General features: G+C 39.5%; 1 protein-coding gene across 1 annotated transcript in view; it reads left to right on the top strand.

Annotated features, from left to right (window-relative positions):
* cmip (c-Maf inducing protein) overlaps positions 1–20,587 on the top strand; it is a 48,612-nt gene that overhangs the window by 11,342 nt on the left and 16,683 nt on the right. The window contains 4 exon segments of the mRNA XM_018704006.2: positions 13,746–13,871; positions 18,527–18,577; positions 19,332–19,493; positions 20,502–20,543. Of these exon segments, the coding sequence (XP_018559522.1) occupies positions 13,746–13,871; positions 18,527–18,577; positions 19,332–19,493; positions 20,502–20,543 (381 nt within the window).

Below are 20,587 nucleotides of genomic sequence, written 5' to 3'. Positions count from 1 at the left end.
GATGGCAGTAGCTACATTTCACTTGCTATATGGGAACCTTTCCAATCAATGAGTTTTCCACAACACCTTCTTAGAAATGTTTCACAATAAAACCCTTATTGAAAAATGAAGAGTGTCCGTCCACTGAAATGTTAGCGCAAACAAGATAACGAAAGACACAACACACAACAAAACAAAGAGAGGCTTCACTCTGTGATGCCAAGCAAACTGGCTATCCCAGGGCTCCTAACTAGCTGCATGCTCTCTCCACCCACACCTACAACCATGGTTCAGTCAGGTCACATAAAATCAACCTAGTTTAAGGTTGTACACCAGAGTTATCAAACCCTGCTTTCAAACAATACTTACATTATAGTAAGAGATGAGCTTCTAACCCATATACTCAATGAGGCATCTCAGAGTTATGTCTCTCTTCTTCACTGCAGAGGCACTTGAGTCCTTGAGTTAATAAAAGAATCATGAAAAAAATTCAATTTAGTTTTACTATCTAGAGCTTTTTTTTAAATTCAACTTTAAAATCTCTTAATAACTGAAACACTTGAAACTATTTTGAAAGCAAATAATGTTACATGCAATATTCACCCAAATAAGCAAGATAAGTGAACAAAAAATTACTCATTGCAATAATATTTTTCCTTCAAGCCTTTTAACCACTTCTGCCCCACCTGTATCAGTTCCATTAACAAGTTCTTGATGCGCTGACCAACCACTCCTCTCTTTGTACTTAACAACTCCAGGAACTTGTTGTGGGACATAACCAGCTGGGACATAAACATTGATTCCAATGGAATGGCAGTGCACCTTTGGAACTCCTCACTTATCTGTAGTAGTAAATGTTTGGCTGTTACTTGGAGCATTTAGGAGGTATAAAGCTTAACAACCTGCCAATTTAATGCAATCCAATACTCCTCCAGAATCTATGAAAAAATGAAAAATTGTGGTGCATGTCGTTAAGCAAAAAGTGCATCTAGTATCTCAAGTCCAAGTCACAATGGCTCAAGTCCAAATTTATTTACTGCTGTAGTGATCAGTAAAAGGAGATTCAGGAAAACTTGAAATGATAAATCATTTACTTGGAATGGTTCGAAGAGATCAGGCCATCTTTCCTTAAATTCTGCCACAGCTGTGGACCAGGCAACCACTTCCTTTCTTCTCCAGCTGTACCTGGTTATCATGAAATTTATGCTCTTGACACTGTCCTTTCTCTTGCTGGCTGCAATTAGGTCAAGTCTCAGATTTTCAAGGGCGTCGTCTGTTTCACCAGGTGGGTGTGACAGCACGTAATTTACTTCTGCCCTCTTTGGTTTCTTGATACTTTTAGCACTTTTTTGCTCATCCTCTGGTTTGTGTTTCAGTGAGTTTATCAAGAGATCAGGGCTTCCCAGTGCTTTACATTTTGTCTGGTAGTTTCCACATTTGTATTTCAGGCTTTGCTGCCACCCATAAATTCTGTTAAGATTTGGGTTCCTTCAAGCAGGGATGCTTCTCTTCTAGTGCCTGTGCCATGGCAGATCTCTGGCATCATTGGGGTAATGTGTAGGAAAACTCGGCCTCTGCCAGGCGCTCCACGATGTCAGATTTGACATGTGACACATCTCTTAAATAAATCTCATTGCCCTGTCTCAAAGCCAGCTCAGTGTTGTCGCGAGAGACTTGAAATGGGAAACACAGCAGGCCATGGGTTCTGCCTTTCACAAGGGGAAGGACTCAGAATCACAGTATCTTGTGAGTTCACAGAGAGATTCACAGAGTCACATAAAGAGCTCGCATCAGTCGGTGCTTTCATAGGAAACACTGATCTGATTTAGGTTCTTCCGTTTACTGCACTTCACATGAGGTTAACTGATTATGCTAAAAATTCATGGGATTGTTTTTGACAGCATCCTCACTTTACCATTAGTGCCTAAAAATTTTGCACAGTACAGTACATCACTAAGATTTTGTTTGTCAACAATAGTTATGTGTTCTGTTTTCTCCAGATGATATCCACAATAGTGTTCATCATACCAGGACCATCTGTGTTTTTGCAAATAAAATACAGTCTTTCCCCAAAAAGTGCAATTTGAACAATCTCTGGAAAATCAGAAGACCTAGTAGAACCATAAGCCACAATTATGCCCTTTGAGTACTTTGTTGATGGTGTCTGCCAGCTGAACGTGAGACTGAGAAGGATATAGATGCCTAATTGACCCCTGAACATCTACATGCAGGACATCCAATGGCACTGATTTTACTCTTACAACACTAAGAGCTGGCAAAACTGTAGTAGAACGTAGGTGGTGACTGATGGTAAAATGAAGCTGTGAAAATATTCTAAATATAGCCTAAACAGATAACTTTTCAGGTGAACCTTTTTTTGAGTGGGTAAAATGTGTTTCTGCCACCACTTATCTACTGCAGGCAATACACCAACAATGGACAAGCGCCTTATACATCTCCTCTTCAAAGAAACCAAACTCAATTACTTTAGTCAAGATCTAAGACATTTATGCAAGTCTGACCAACTTGGGGACTTACCTAATGTGTACCTGAATGAGACACAAAGCTTTGTAGGGTTAGTCAAATTCCTGTTCCAAGTAGGCTAGATGGTCTTCTGAAGGAGAAATATAAATGAAATAATACATGTTTATGATAATTTATGATTATATCAAAAGGAAGGATGTTAATGTAAATAAGTTAATCACGAAAATGTTGAAAATGTTCTGTTTGGAGGGTGAAAAAAAGGAGTGGTTCGAATACAAATGATGCCACTCAGTCTCACAATACCGCAAACAGACTGACCAATCAAGGCAGTAGCTACAAAAGCACACCTAAGTACAAACAGCATTTAGCTAAAGTTAACTAGGTATATGAGATTAGAGCACATTTGGTAAGGCCTTGTGATGGCCACGACTAACATAACTAACACAAGGAGGAAACAGAGCCATGCTTTTGCAAATGGCACAATACAGTCATGGTAATTTGTTTAAAATCTTTACTCTATTTAATCTTTACTAAAATCTAAACTTTATACAATACAAATAGTTACTTACATGTGTTGTGTAAAGTATTATCCCTCCACACTCTGTGAAACAAATGTGTTGACATTTCATGCTACTGGAATATAAGCTGTTAAACTCTAAAGTTTAGTAAGTTACGAAAATATTCCCACTTTTTATTTATTGGTAACTTAAAAAAGAAAATAAAATTAAAAAAAATTGAAAAATAAATAAATGTATTGGAATGAATATACTTAAAAAATAAAGTCTGGTGGACAGCACCGCTGAAAGGGTTTTTACAGTGTACTTTGTGCTACAGAAACAATTCAGGTATCAAAATGTTCAGGTCTTTTAGGACATTTCTGCGATTATTCAAATTCTTTCTGCTATTTGTGGGCAATTTTATATAAATTATTTTTATCAATTAAAAAATAAATGGGATCCTATGGGAGCTCAGCTCAACTTTCCTCAAACCTACTCAACTTTGCAAGCCAGTCTGGCATACATGCACACGCAGACTCCATTTTTGTCTTAAAAATGTTCCCAAGACTTTGATCTTTTAAGTGATCTTTAAAAAAAAAAAATAAAATAAATATATATATAATAAATAAATATATATATATATATATATAATCTTCATGGGCTTCAGTGGCCCACCAAGTAGAGTGGATGCTTCCTGATCAGAAGGTTGGCAGTTCGTTCCCAGGCTCCTCTGGTCAATTAAACAGTCTTACTTGTTACTATGTATACTATTTTGCTTTTTCTGCAATTTTGCTATTCTTCTATTCATATACTCTGCTATTGCCATTGAATTTTAAGCATTGCTTCAGAGATTACTTTTCATTTTCAACTTTGTTCTGCATTTCAACTGTGTTTTCAGCCATTTTCAGCATTGCTTCAGCATTACTGCAGCATTCACACTGCATTTTGTGCAGGAAATGCATTTTCTAGTACTGTGATGTTCAACAATAATGGGTCAGAATCAAGTCGAAGGTGTGAGCACAGTAATGAATGAGGAGAGCGATGGGGCTCTTCTCTTCCACTCTGTAGTTAAGCAGAACAGATTCATCTACTATAACAGCAACAACAGATGGTACTTGATCTTTGTTGTCGTCCACTGGGATGATCATAACTAACTCATTATTGTTCATATTCAGACAAAAATAGAAGATGCTCCAACTAACTGTCTCATTTATTTGACTCCTTCCTGTTATCATTGCCCCTGAATTTGAATTTTTGGTTTTCCCAGGAAGACAGAGCAGCAGATCAGACTCTTCAGTATCTCCCTGTTTCTTTTAATTGTTTACTGAGAATTTCGCTGTTCTGTGTCTTCTCTGTTTATTTAGTTGCAGGTCAACTTCACAATCCCCAAAAAAGGTCAGTGGTGTCTTTTTGCTACTTCACTGAGACAAGTCTGATCTACTTAAGCTTAATATTTAACAGACATTATCATCTTAACTCTCTTTCATTAACAAACATTTAATTTTATATTTCAAATGTATCATAAATTAAGTGTCCCTGTGAGCTTAATCTATATCTGTTTGTCTGGCCTCAGTTAGAATAATAAGAAACCAAATTACAGCAAAAAAAAAAGCACAGAATAAACTTATAAGTGTATTTTAAATACATTAAAATTGTTGTTTTTCATCCTCAGCTGTAGCTGCAGCTGTGGACTCAACATCAGATAACATGAAAGATAAGAAGCCACATAAATCCAGGAAACCAAGCAAGCAGTCTTATTTCTTATAGTTGTTTTGGACCACATTCAATAGCTCAGTAAGAGAAGTTTCAAAGATGTGACCAAGCACGTAAACTGACAGAAATAGACAAAGATCATGAAAGAAGCATTCAATGTTCCGACAGGGATCAGAGGTCAAGTTGTGTTTTTAGCCTTTCCTGATTCCACAGATAATCTTATTAATCCAGCAAGCTCTTGTCAAAGGCAGAAAAGGGAATAGATAGAGCAGGGTGGAGGAGTGGAGCTGGTAATGAGAGGGTGATGATACGAAAGACAGTCAAGGAGAAGTTAAATGATATTTGGCTTGTGGCATCATGTGAGAACCAGAACCAGTTTATGATTTGTGACACATTAAAAGTAACGCATGATGTCAACACTGCTCTCTTCTCATTGGCTGCCCTTTATAACAGTCTGTCATTACTCTTGGTGGAGGTTTCGATATTAGTCATTGGCACTGACTTCAGCAGACCCTGGTCACAATTCAAATGTTCAGCTTCACATGCTGGACCAATCACAGAGCTCCGTGGGATCTGACAACCCTACCTGCTTCCATTTAAAAAAATATATATTTATTAATTTATTTTCACAGTTTTTAAATTTAAAAGTACATTTCCAGTGAGGTTTTGGTGTGAAAAAGAGAACTGTCACTAATATACTGTCCAACCTACTTGAAATGACGTCTGAGCTTTCATTCATCTGTGGCCCTGCCAGACCACAATGAGAAGTGAAACTATGGCCTGTCTTTGAGCAGCCACCCTCCAAATGTCAGACTGGCCAAATCAGACTGTAATTTAGAAAATGTAAAATTTTAAAGTTTCTCTTTTTGTAAACCACACTCTTAAACTGACATTAACTTATTGTTGAAACTGTTGTTGCAATATCACCATTATCAGTCTGCATGAATGAAATGACATGCACAAGTAGACCAAAGCAAGACAGTAACAGAGACACTGTGTGCACTTCTGTGTGTGACAAGTTATTTTTTCCACCTGGTCGTGTGAGCTCTTGTTGTTTTTAGCCTTTTTTAATCCCTGATGTTACATATCCAGTGAGCGGTGCAGGTGCCGAGTCACTGTGTCTGTGGAAAACTAAAGCATACATATAGTTTAATATATTGAGAACAACAGCTGCAGTGGACAGTTGTCTCACTTAGTTCTGCTCTTTGGAGACATTTTTATTGAAATAACTGAACAACAGAGAGACATTCAGATGTGTTCACCCCACTGGTTCACTATCTGATGTGTGTTTGTTCACATCTGCCAACTGTCACAGCACTGAACATTGACTTGGTTCCACAGGGAATAACAGCAGTACAGTTTATAGACTTATTTTCCACTGTAAGCTTCCTCAGTGATCACAACTGCACATGCAAGGTTCTTCACAATCTGATTTATAGTTTTGTTTGGGTTAATGTTGTATTTGGATGGAAGTGTTGAGCTGCTGACCAGTGTTCCCCCTAATTTTTCATGTGTCTGAGCATACACACAAACTCCCTGAGAATTCCTTGGACCACTGTGAGCAACATCAGATGTGCACACTGTCGCACACTGTAATTTTATGCGCTACATAGTTTTGTTGTGCGCGGAGAAAGGGGGAGCAGTGCACGATTGCGCAGGTGCGCAGCTTAGAGGGGACATTGCTGCTGACAGTGTTCCAGCTGTTACTCTCCCCTTCCCTGTCTGTGTGGTAGACTGATGATGTTACTCCATCTACACTCGTTATTATTGTATTGTTGGTTTTGTTGTCACTGGTCTATTTTTTCTTTTTGCTGTTTTGTTGTGGATGTGGTTTGTGTTAATTGTTGTGATTGTTGTTGTAGCAGTTGTTTTAGTTGTGGTTGTTGTTACCATTTTATTGTTGCAGCAAGTTTCCATGGTGGTTGTATCTTTAAAACACACTGATGTCATGTGTTCACTCCCTGGTTCATGTTTCAAGAATTATGTTTCTTTAATCAAACCCCTTTAATAGTTCTGTTGTATCCAAAATCCTAAAGCACAGCTCTCTCTCTGCTTATTCAGACAGATTTTTTTATCTTTCTTTTTATTCTTCCCTGCTGGCAACAGCTGTGGCCTGAGGGATTATAGTTTCAGGTTGTCCATCCGTCCATGCCATTCTTGTGAGCGCAATATCTCCGGAATCTTTTGAGAGAATTTCTTCAAATTCAAAACGTTCACTTGGACTCAACGGTGAATCGATTAGATTTTGGTCAAAGGTCAAAGGTCAAGGTCACTGTGACCTCACGAAACACGTATTTGGCTGTAAACTCAAGAATTCATACACTAATTATGAAAAAAGTTCACACAAAAGTCCAATAGGACAAAATTATGAAGTGACAACATTTTATATCCAAAAGGTCAAAGGTCAACTTCTCTGTAATGTTATAATGTTCTGCAAAAGCACTTTTCTGGACATTATTCGACATCATAACTCAGGAACAGACGACTGTGACCATGTTTCATATTTGGTCAGATACTGAATCATCGACTGATCTTGGCGTCCATCTTGAAACTGGTGGCTGTTTAGATCTTCTGTGCTGTCGGGTTGAGGATTTGTGTGAAGCCCTACATTTAGGTTTTACCATGGGGACTTCTAGTGGGCTAATCTGGCCATCTGATGAAACACAGCATGAAAGAATTACAAATCCTCACATTTTAAAAACAGATTTGACTTGATAAGTTGCTTGAATAATTGTGGAACTGCTGACTGATCATAACCAGACAACCCTTCTGTGGTACTGAGTGCGTTTTACATTGTGCTATGTTGTTATGTTGTTTTTCTTGTCATGTGACATGTTGGATTTGGTCTTTGGTCTTTGGACTTTCCCACATTCATTATCTTTTTCCTCCAGCAGTCATGCAGTGTGATAACAGACATGGTTGTTATTTATTTCTTGATTTGAGTATGTCAAGAGAGAGAACACTTTAATTGTGGCTTGAAAAGTTTCTTGGTACTATTTGGCCTTGTGAAACCACAGAGCACTGTTACCAAACAGATAACTCAACAGACATACTCTCTATCTCTGTGAAGGCCTTCACGACAGGTCAGTGGTGTGTTTTCATCCTCCAAGTTACCAGCAGCAATTTAGTTGTTAGTAACTGGAGAAGTTAAACGGCTTATCATTCAGGGAAGTGACTCTTTATGTTCAACAACGTCACACATGAGTTCAGCAGCTTCGCACAAGTTTCATGTTTTGACTATGTCCCTAAACAGAGCATATAACATGTTTATGTTATTGTGCATTCAATCTGTCGGTTACAGTGAGGGTCTCTGAACGGACAGAGCTATTGGTCAAATTTTCAAATCTGGGTTACTGCTGAATGTCTTTTTGTTTGGGAACTACTGTTGTGTGATTATTGGTAAATATGAGACCAGGGGAACACAGGATGTGAGATGATAATGTTTGCTTGATGATGGGAACAGGAAGAAATGTGCACTCAGTGCCCTCTTATCCACTCACTATCTGTCCTCGGTAGGAGGGTTGTGGTTGTCACTGTGTGATGCCGTCAAACACAGTGGCTGTAAAAGAAGATGAGGGTTTCCTGTGAACCAAACTCCACTCAGTGTCCACAGTGTCTCAGTGTGGCATCTGCTTTGTCTTTTGTGTGACTGCTGCTTTTTCACAGCCAGAGTTGTGTAATTTTTATTATTATAATAATAACAACAGCAAAGATGGAACAACATAAACATGAGACTAAGAGGATCACAGAGGGAAAGAGGAAAAGGAAGGAGGGAACAGTTCAGGAAAGTAGGAAGCCGTGGAGTAAAGGAAGAGAATGGGAGAATGATTGATATGATGGGGTGGAAAGGCGTAAACTAGACCGACCACATGTGGATGAGAGGATGGAGGGAGGGGGAGGAAATGAATGCAGGAATAAAAGGATGAGTAAAGGAAAGAAAGATAAGAAGGAAGGGGGGAAAGATAAAGAGGGAAAAGATGAGTGGAAGAAGAGGATGGAAGGATGAAGGAAATGTAGAAAATCCTGAGTGAAAAAGTAAGAGAGATTGATTAAAGGGCAGAAGAGAAGGCCCATAGTATGTGAGGGTGTGAACGAAAGGAGGGAGAGAGAGAGGACAGAAAGAAGAGAGTGGTAAGAAGGAGTTAAGACGGAAAGAAAGGAAAGGATAGAGCAAATAAACACAAATGAAACATAGAAGGAAAGAGGTTAATTAAAGAAAGGAGGAGAAAAGAAGTAAAGTAAACAAGGAAGGAGGGAGTAGAGGTAAAAAAGAAGGATGAAAGGAAGGAAGGACTGTCTAATTTGGTGTCCTGTGTAAAGCTCTCTCAGTATTAAATAAAAACAGGACTGTCTTCCCATTGTTAACATTACTACTGTGTCTGTTGTTCGAGTGTCTATGTAGCAGGCTGACCTTTAAAATGGCTGCTTGACCTTTTCAGTGCACTGACCCCGGCAGCAGGAGCTAAACACCTGATAGATGTCTCTTTTAAAACTGCTTCTCCCACTGTAGCTCAGACTGATTCTTAGTCAGCTGTTTGACTCCTCCATCTTGGGCGAGAGGCAGGGTACACCTATCACAGGACCAACACATATAGAGACAAAAAACCATTCACATTCACACATACAGGCAATTTAGAGTCACCAGTTAACCTGCATGTCTTTGGACTGTGGGAGGAAGTCGGAGTACCCAGAGAGAACCCACACAGGCACAGGGAGAACATGCAAACTCCACATAGCAAACCAGAGCTCAAACCCAGAACCTTCTTACTGTGAAGTGACAGTGCTAACCACTGCATCACCGTGTCTCCTGCAGTAACATTTTGTATATTCAAATTCTGTATTTTCCCATTAGTTGAGGGATGAAATCACAAACAAATCTTAAGTCTGTAAATGTTGAGATCAGAGGTTTTCACAGCAGTGAGACAGAGCTGTTCATGTTTCATGGAAAATGTCCCCTCCTTGTTGCCTGCAGTGATGTGATATGATCAGCACTGATGTATTTTTGAAATCGCAGTGCATAGGTCAGGCTTACTTTCTGTTTTATTTCTTCTTCTTCCTTCCTTCATTGCTCCTTGTCTGCTTCTCCCTGGAAACAAACAAAACATAACATACATCTTCATCCTGTTGTTTCTATGGCAACACAGCAGAAGAGACAAGAGGAGCCGCAGCCTCCTCCAACCTTCCTCCACCATGAAAAGCAGAACAGAAAGAGACAAAATGAGAAAAAGGAGAAAAACCAAGGACAGGGAACAGGAAAACAGAGCTGAAAAGAAATAAAGAGAAAAGAGACAGTTGGAGAGGATGAGAGACAGAGCTAGAGAGTAAGGTAGAGGGAGACAGGCAATCACTGTGTGCTCTTGTGCAGGATGGAGTATCTATGGTAACCTCAGCTGATTATCAGAAAATTTCAAGTTCCTTCTGTTTGTCTCCATTCTGCTTTCTCTCTGCCTGTTCACAGCACACTATCTCATATGCTGCTATTTATTTTGCAGTTTGTCTTATTAGTGTGGTGTGTGCATCCAATTCAAGCAAAAACTCAATAAAAAACATTATTTGCCAGCGTAAAGACAGACAGACAGAGCCCAGGGTGACCTTTACTCTTCCAAGGAAATGAGACATCTCGGCCAGAACCAATATTTGCCATGGATGTTGTCCGTAATGAAAATCCTGTATGTGTACAGTTTCACAACAGGGATTGTGTGTGTGTGTGTGTGTGTGTGTGTGTGTGTGTGTGTGTGTGTTTGCACGTGTGTGGAGGGGGTGAGACAGAAGAGCTAACTCACTAAATCAGCGACAGAGGGAGGTGTAAATAAAGGAATAGCGTGTTTGTTCTACAGCGGGGGGAGGGAGGGGAGGAGTGGCAGAGAGAGCTGTCTGTTTGCTCTAAAGAGAGCAAGATGGATGCAAATAAAGAGAATCACCTGCTCAACTGGCAGGCTCGCTGCTGCTGCTTCCATGTAACTACTGAGATGCTTGTGTTGAGAGGAGCTGTGACTCTGTGTGTGTGCGTGTGTGTGCACGCTGGAGGAGGCCGGGGATAAGCTGTTTATCTGTCTGGAAGCAGCAGAAGAAGAAGAAGAAACAGGGAGACAGTGGAGTGATACCAGAACAGTCTGTGGGGGCCTGTTTTGGTGACACACTGACTATCTTGACATTCTTAGTTCATTCATATTATAATAATTGTCATTAGTTGGATGGTGACCTATGATGTGATATATATGATGTATATTTACATTTGTCTGAACAAGCTGCAGTAAGACATTTTGTTCAGATTTCCCAGCAGTACACACTAAATTATCACAAATATTAGCATCATCATCACCATCAGTAATTATTTTCTTCATTACACTATATTATTATTATCTATGTGCAGTTCTTTCTGTCTAACAAGAATAGGAGAATAAATGGTAAAACATTTTGAATCTCAGTGTTTAAAATATCGGCGTCAGTGAAACAAGTCAAGGTCAAGGCCTCACTATGTCTTTTTTAGGCCTCAGACTCACACCCTCACTGTCAACACTCAGAACACACATGTGATGCACACACTGCTGGAATAAGCGGATGTCAGTATCTTCACTGTCCATTTAGATATACATCCATAAATATGATGAAATCATGTAAGGAAGACACTCCTTTAGAATCCTTGGTTACAACAAACACCAGGAGTCTTCAAACATTCAGTCTCAGTGTTTTCACACAGTGTTTTCAGAGAAAGTGATGAGTGAAAAAGTCCACAGTCCTCCACAGTAAAAATGCTTCTAAAGTTCAGCTGAAGCTAATACAAGGATTCAACAGACTATGTTATTGGAGTGAATCAAAGTTACAGTCTTTTTAGTAACAAATTCCTTCTTTTTACTTCCACACACAGCTGCCTATGATAGATAGCAACACAAAGCTAGGACAAGAACTCTCTTCAGCAGAGTCTTTGGTATCTGTAGTCCTGTCACAGTAAATTGTACAGATAGAGATAATGGCACACACGCTTTTGGACAGTGTTTCTTTGAAAAAATTTGTGGTGTTGTTGTTTTGTTAAGAATTAAAAAGAGAGCATACTTGGCCAGCTGCTGTAAAGTGTGTGTGACTGTCAGACTGTCTCTGTTTGTGATTCCACTTTCCACAGGGGGTTCAGGAGCTGTTAACCAATTGTACAGGCCGTCAGCTCCAAAGTCCATTGACAGATCAATAAAATATATCCATGTGAATGGGGAAGGCTCCCTCTCATAAACCACCTTGTTCACTGCACACACACACCCATATCTGACCCACAAGGATCTTCCCTTAAACTTCATGTCATAACATGTATCACTTCTGCTGACCCAAGCCACTTGTAACCAAGACATAGTTATGGCAGTATGCAGTATGTTAATTAGTGAGCTTTACAGGTACTAGAAAGTATAATTTCTAACTTTGGACATAGTCAGCCCAGCTGCTAACCACGCGTCCATTCTTTATGCTAAGTTAAGAGAGAAATAAGCTCATATTCATAATTCTTATTCATTTTCTTTAAGAAAAACTACACATATTTCCAATCTCTCAGACTATTCCTTTCAAAAGCAAACATATGGAATAACTTATCTAAGGATAAAAACTGGACACCATCTTGAACATTAAGGATGCACGTTACTTTTAAAACCTGTGACATTCAAAAAGCTAAACCAGACAGAGCCCAGATGGCTGTGGTTCCTCTTTAATAGTCTTTTCCAGTTTCATTCTGAATCAGCCACTTCAGCAACATATCATCTAGAACCTTTCTTCTATTTCTTTGTCATTTTTACTTTCCTGATGGAACCTTTGTTTGCAGGCCCAAACACAACATTTTAATATTGAAATCCTTAATGTACTCACTCTGTTTCAAACAAGCTGTCCTGGTGATTCACTGATAGGATATTGACTGTATCTGTCACTTGGTGTTTCACTTAACCTGTGAATAGTGAAGTGCACGTTGTCTGAGGTATGTTTTACAAAGAATTCAACTTGTCCTACAGTTGTAACAAAATGAGAGAGTTAACTTTTCTCCTCTTCAAAAAGTCAGACAGAGAAAGAAAACGTCAGCCAGAACATTCACAGCATACTCTCAGTGAGTATCTCAAGTTTTGTAAATGAAAACAGCCTCAGAAAAAATGGAAAGTAAAAGAAAAAAATTGCTGATAAATACCAGGAAGCATTGCTGCCTAATTAGCGTGCAGCAACAGCCACTGCAAATGACGTACAGTTAGTCTTCCATCAGCAATAATTGCTACTAAGTCATGCAGTGACGCTAATGTCTGGGAAATCAACTGGTGATTCATTTACTGCCATTTCTGCAGGACGTCTTATTATAGACGTATTGTGGCATTAAGCATTTCTCTTCAAACTTCTCATGGGGATTAGAAGATATACAGGCTTGGTTTCCTTGTGGTTTTCACTTGGCCTCGTTATTTTTATCTGTTTTGATTTTTTTCTCTCTCCCCTCTTTCTCTCTAAAGACTCTTCTGTTCCTGAGTCCGGAAACTTGTGGTAATTTGTCAGCGTTTCTGTAATCATTTAGAGTCTAGCAAACAGGTTGTGGCCTCTTACTCAGTTGCATGTGTGTCCAGCTCTCACAATGGTGAGAGTGGGATCACAGCTCTGCCATCACACCAAACCGGGTTCTCTCTCTGTTTCTCTCTCTCTCCCTGTGTGTATGTGTGTGTGTTGGCTCAGAGCTACATGAATGTAATGTCTTTCTAGGTGATGTTTGTGTAATTGTGTGATTAATGGCTCTTGCTAAATTGATTTTCCACTGTTTTTTTTTTTGTTGTTTTTTTTGCATTCAACAACTGTTCACTTGGAACAACATCAAATGTCACTGCAGCTGATAAAGACAACTGTGTGTACTGTATAACAGCGTTTGCCAATCTGCTGTATTCAGAGGTTTTGTTTGGCTGTGTGTTTACCCAGGGCAGGCTAGCTCAGGATATGTTTCTTTTTGTCTTTCCAGCTGACTGCCAGTAAAAATAAATGCATTTTTATCCTCTGTTTAAATATACAATATGTACTGTAAATGTTAGACACTGGCAGACTAATATCCTCTTGCTTTCTATCTTCTCTCAGCCCACCGGTTATATGGAGACGTCATTGTCGTACAGCTCCATAGAAGACCTGCAGCTCCTCTCATGGGACAATGCTCCGAAGTACTGTGTCCAGCTGAGCTTCCCTGGTGGCACCGTTCTGCTGCAGGTAATACACGAGTCATTTTAGGAATATCTTTACCACATCGTTTAAATGTTCGTTTTACGTGAGTACAACAGGTACAGTCAGCTGTTAACAGAGATGGGAATAATGGCCTTGAAAATAACAAAACTGTAAACTACTGTGAAATTGGCTAGCAAGGTCGCTATAGCAACTGTTTCCATACAGTAGGAACTTATTTTGTTTTCAATAGCCATGGCTACAATCAAGATGTTGGGAATCAGTTCAGTTGCTTTGGTCCAACACTGAACATGTGAAGTTTGTATTTGTTTTTTTAAACAGGGATTTTTTTAGGTGGGTTTTTTTTTTGTTGTTGTTGTTTTTTTGGTATCATGAGCACTGAGAATCAACACGTCACATATTTTTTAAATCAGATATTTAACCAAAAAAATCCTTTATAGCCATTTCTGTTGGGACCATTATGTGAAATAAAAACAAAATTACCATATACTGCACCATAGCGCCATATACCCAGGAAAGGAATGGATCAATATTGGTAACCATTCAAACTCGGTTTTTCATTGGAACTTTATTTAGATATAATAATGATATCCATCCCTATTTATGAACTATTTACAACTCACAGTATAGACACAAAAATGAACAGTCTACTTCTAGGACTGTAGAAAAATTAAAAAGCAGTAATGTACTTATATGTTATCTCATGTAAAGTGGAGCAGAAGAAAGGGTATAAAACGTTTAGCTAATGCAGCTTAAAAATTTTAGCCTTAAAAGGTTTTAGCTTCTGCTTCATGCCATAGAGTTGGGTTTTAATTCTTAGTGTGTTTGACACCAGGAGCAATCCTTTAGCTTTACAGAGTTATTTGAATCCGTGCTAATGACAAGACTATAACTTCATGTATGTTTAAGATTATTAATTAATGACATATGTTCCTTGTCATACTGGGTCTATCAGCAGAGAAACACATGATCTTTGCCTGAAACAGGAAGTATAATCTTGCTTTAATGCAGAGGCATCAGTTCATCAAACAATCAGTTTTAGCAAAGTCATTGTATCTACCTTCATATATCACTGAAACTTGTTTTAACAGAGGTAGTGTCTGAGGCCAAAGTAGAGCACTGCCTGACAGCTGACAGGTAACTGTTTGCTGAGTGGCCTGTGGTGATGGATTAGACATGATTTTAAAGCAATGAGTGTAGCTGGAACTTTGGTCCCGATTTCTCTCTGTTAGGACATATTTTTACATTAGATGTGGTTGATATTCATTTTGAATGTTTTAGACTCAGGACAATACCCGATCCTGTACTAGACACCTTACACCATGTACCCTGTGAACTCTGAGAGACTACTCTGAATTCCTGGGAAAATTTAATCTCCACATTAACCACAGCCATTCAGTGAGCACATTTGCTTCTGTTACCCACTAGCCCAATTACCTCTGATACACAATTCAGCCCATTATGGGTGTTGGGGGTCAACAGTGTATACCCACCTCCTTGGTTGTGTTTGCTTATGCCTGCTGCCAGATGTTTGGACCACTGCCAGACAGATTCAGTTTGTGCATTGAAGGAAAAACTTTGCTGGTTCATATCCACAAGCCAAGATCAGTTAAGACTCCTGCACAAGTTGTGTAAGACTGGAGAACCCTACATCGAGTTTTCCAGCTGTGGAAAGAACATGGAAAATTGGAAAATTATTTGCATGTAATGGAAAACTGAAGATATTAGAGGTTCAGAGATCAAGATAGTAAGTCAACCTGAAAAACCAGAAAGTGTGAACACTGAAATCCCACTCTGCTAACAGGCTGATTTTAGCCCCAGCAGCACAAACTACACTCTGCACTAGACTGATGAGACTCTGTTTCAGTTTATCCTGACACAGTTTCAGTCTCTTGTAAGCAAATGATTAAAAACAAACTCCTTTAAAGTAGAATATGACTATAACATGCACAACTTCTTCCTCTAAATACACCCTGCACCCACACTGGTCTGACCTTAAATCCTTTTACATGTTGTTATGCTGCCGATCAGTCATCATTTTACTGTTAACAAACACTGGAGCTGGTAAGATTAAGATTAAGATAGACTTTATTTATCTTGTGAGAAATTCACTCGTTACAGCAGCAGTGAAAACAAACAAGAGTGAAGAATAGAAAAGATAAAAAAATATAATATTGAAGAGGCACAGAAGGATAAAAAAAATTAAAAGTGTTTTGCACTTTTATGCAGCAGTCTGTTGCTGAAGGCTGCTACTCAGGTCACCTACAGTCTCATGCAGGGAGTGGGAGGGGTTGTCAGCTGTCTGATGTCAGCTTGGCCAACATCCTCCTCCCACCCACCTCCTCAATGGAGTCCAGAGAGCAGTCCAGGACAGAGCCGACCCGTCTGACCAGCCTATTCAGTCTCTTCCTGTCCCTCTCTGAGGATCCACTATACCAACAGACCACTGCATAAAAGATGGTAGAAGCCACCACAGAGTCATAAAAGTCACACTGAAGGACCTCAGTCTTCTCAGTAGGTGGAGATAACTCTGGCCCTTCTGGTACAGGGTGTTGGTGTTGTGAGACCAGTCCACTTTATTGTTGAAGTAAACACCCAGGTATATGTACTCCTCCAGTATCTCAATGTCCAAACCCTGGATGTTTACCGGTGCAGTGTGAGGTGACTTCCAGCTAAAGTCGATCACCACCTCCTTCGTCTTGCTGGGGTTGATGTACATATGGTTCATTCCACACCAGTTGAAGTTGGTGATGACCTCCCTGTACTCCAGATCGTTCCCTTGAGAAACACGCCCAACAATGGCTGTATCATCAGAGAACTTCCCCTAACCCTTCCCCCTGAGCAGTGAGGGTTGAATAGTTGAATAGTATTAAATGTGCTGGAGAAGTTGAAGAAGATGACCCTCACAGTGCTCCCAGTGTTCTCCAGATGTGAAAGGCATCTGTGCAGCAGGTAGATGACAGCGTCTTCCACACCAATGCCAGGTCTATAGACGAACTGCAGGGGGTCCATCTCGTTGCACACCAGGTGTCAGAGGTGGCTCAGGACGATCTTCTCCATTGTCATCATCAGGTGAGAGGTTAGGACTACTGGCCTGAAGTGTTTTGGCTCACTGGGATGTGTAGTCTTTGGACCCGGGACCACACAAGATGTTTTCCACAGGAGCGAAACTCTCTCCAGACGGATGCTCAAGTTGAAGATGTGCAGAAAAACCCCACAGAGCTGATCTGAACAGTTCTTGAGACATCTCGGGGGGGTGGAGTGGTGAGCTGAAGGTGACAGAGATGTTCTATGGGGAGGAGGAGAGGGGGTGTGAAGTGGATGTCCGTTTGGTCTGGGATCTTGTGGGTGGGGGAGGGAGAAGGGGCACAGTCAAATCTGTTAAAAAATAGGTTCAGTTTGTTTGCCCATTCATTGTCTCCCGATTCTGGGCCCCTTCCACTGTCCCTGCTGTGTCCAGAGATGGTTTTTAAGCCTCTCCAGACCTCTCTGGTGTTATTTTCCTGAAGAAGTTCCTCCAGCTTCCTCCTGTAGCTGTCCTTGCCCCTCCTTATCTCCCCCCTCAGCTCCTTCTGCACCCTCTTCATCTCCTCCTTATTCCCAGTTTTAAAAACCATCTTCTTCTCGTTCAGCAGGGTTTTTAATTCTGGGGTCACCCAGGGTTTGTTGTTGGAGAAACACAGCACCTTCTTAGTAGGCACAGTGTTCTCCACACAGAAGTTTACGTAGTCCATGATGCAGGTTGTCAGACTGTCAATATCCTCCCCATGTGTGTAACAAAAAGTGCAAACATACAGGAAACCCATGGGAAGAATGGCAGCATTATTTCTGGTCCTGATTTCATTTTTTAATACAATTGATAATTTCAGCCATTTTTTTCATTTTGCCTCTACTCCACCGTGTAAATCTCAGTTTGTTTGAGTGTTTCTTTGTTCAAATATTATATTAATATTAATGATTGAAAATCTGATTGGCTAATGATAATTATAAGTTTAGAACAGCACACAGACCCCAGCTACTAAGGGATTTGATATAAATATGTTTCTGTGTCCAAGCGTAATAACAATAGAAACCTATGCAGCAGCAGATACCAATTACCTGGGTGATGATTCTCTATTTATTCATCACTACCAGCAGCCTCTTTCACATTACACACAGTCTGCTGACCCACTGTTGATATCAAAATATTGATAAGTGCAGCTTAAATGTTTAGAAATTCACTTGTAAAACCCACATCTATTAAATTTATTTAATTGTGCTTTGCATCTGGCAACAGCACATTTTCTTTTATTGACTGCTAATATTAGACCTTCACAGCAGGTTCTCATAGGACTGTTTATAAGTGACATTATCGCAGTGCCTGTGAGTAAACAGACATATTTAGAGGAAGGGGGCTGTGTTTGTGAGGTAAACTCCTACTGATACTGTCTGCAAATGTCTCCAAAACTGATTTGTTGTTGATAAAGATACTGAATGTAGAAATAACTGTCAAACAATCAGATATTTTAATTTTGACTTAAAAGTGTTAAATATTTTACACAGATGCAAAAATATTTGTTGTCTCTGTCAGGATGTAGCTGACTGAGTGACTGCAGGCAAATGTCTCTCTGTTACGTGAGATCACATTTAACAAGTCCTTTGTTTCTCTCTGTGTGTGTGTGTGTGTGTGTGTGTTGCTACAGGCTGCAAACAGCTACTTAAGAGACCAGTGGTTTCACTCCCTGCAGTGGAAGGTGAGGTTACAGTTTGTTTTTAAGTATTAATTGATTTGTTTCATCACCCCTGTCATGCTGAGATCTTTAACCCCCTCACGACCAGACACACACATGCACACACACACAAACACAAACACACACACAGAGTTTTTGTAATTTGTTTCATTTTTTTTGTTCTTGCTGCAGTTTATTGCAGGGTGATCATGCTGAGATGTCAGAAAGATAGATATTAGTTGTATTGCAAATCTTCCCTGTCTGACACAGTTTTATAGCACTTTATAGACCTTTGTGAGGATCAGACTTCCAAACCTGTCATTACAGAGCCATGCTGTGCTCACACAGCTAAATATAGCAATGTAAAGGAATATGCCTGAAGTGGTTCAAAGTGATGGAGCTCAGTGTGATTTAAACAAATCTGTTCTTTCTTTGTTTAATTTCCTATTTACTCGTCATCATCATGCAATAATGACAAGACAAAGACAGTGCTGCTCATAATGACATAGGCGTCATGATGGGTACTTTACGTTTCTCAGCTCTGATTCTTCACAAACATTTCCTGTTTGTGTATTTTCACTGCACCATGTTGAATAGAAAATTTCCATGTCAACCCAACATATGAGAAACGGTGACATGAAGGGCACTCAAAACAAAGAACAGAATTCACACTTAGTGCTGGTTTCACAGAACAATACAGGCAGCAGCTCCAGAAAATAAAAATGCTCTAAATGCTTGTTAGATAGTCACTATGGGGCTAAGGCACTGTTTCCTGCAGAAAAAGATCTACAAGTACCGTAAGGTCCTGAACAACCCGAGTCGCTGGGATGTGGTGCTGAAAGAGATCAGAGCACTGGTAGACATGGCTCTGACCTCACCGCTGCAGGATGAGTCCATCCACCAGGCTCCACTGCACATCATCTCCACCCTGCTGGCTGAGGTAGCAACACACACATACACACACACACACACACACACACACACACACACACACACACACCTGACCCAGAAGGACCTCCCCCCTAAACCTTACCATTTCCTCTTTATGCCTGACACCCTCATCTAAACCTAATACTAATAGTAATTTTTCAATTTCTTTCATTTCACTTCACAAAAATCATCCTCAGTGGAGGAAAGTTAAATTATATGTACTCACGTACTGTACTGAAGTAAAACTCTGAGGTAAGTACCTTGTGATTCTACATGAAGAGAGTATGGAGCCACAAAGAAAAAATAAATAAATAAAAGCTAAACATTATTACTGCAAAATGTTGTTTCATAACTTTTACTGGACTTGGTTTATTTCTGCTTCATGGGTGCTTTATGTTGCATCATAGAATTCAATAAAATGGCTGATATGAGCACAGGATTTTTTGTAATCTTGTAAATGATTTCATAGGGAATTTATTATATTATTGGTTGATTGATATAATTTAGTAAATTCAGGTGGTTTACTTGTTTACTTAAATATTTCAACTTCATTCTGCTTTATACTTCAGCTCGAAAACAGTTCAGAAGAGCATAATACAGCTGTGGATATTTAACAAATGAAGATTTTACATACAGAACATCATTTTTTAAAACATGATGCACAGTGATAAAATTAGCTTCATCTCATATAATTTTAAATGCAGTACTTTTACTTTTAATGGTGTATTTTTACAGTGCAGGTTTATATTTTTTTCTTGCGTAAAGGATCTGCCACTGCAACACTAACATATTCTTACAGGGGAAAACAGCACATGCAGTAAAACAAAGGCACCATAGGGGCTGCATCATGATGTTTGATAGAACAGTCAACAGACTGATTGTATTATTACTTTTTAGATCTTTTGTAAGTTTATAATGCAGCACTAGAGAAGAGATCAGAAAGTCAAAATCATTAAAGAAAGACTTTTAGGAAATACGCAGCTAAATCTAAGCTAAACTTTCCTCTTCTTCCCCACAGAACTCTAATCTAAGCACTCAGGATCATGAGAACATCATTTTGGTGAGTTACTATAAATCCATATCTGATGTCAGGCTAAAGTTAAT

Source organism: Lates calcarifer, linkage group LG10 (assembly GCF_001640805.2).
Source record: "Lates calcarifer isolate ASB-BC8 linkage group LG10, TLL_Latcal_v3, whole genome shotgun sequence".
NCBI lineage: Eukaryota > Metazoa > Chordata > Actinopteri > Centropomidae > Lates > Lates calcarifer.
Note: the sequence above shows the minus strand (reverse complement) of the source record. Positions and strands in the feature narration are given on the sequence as shown.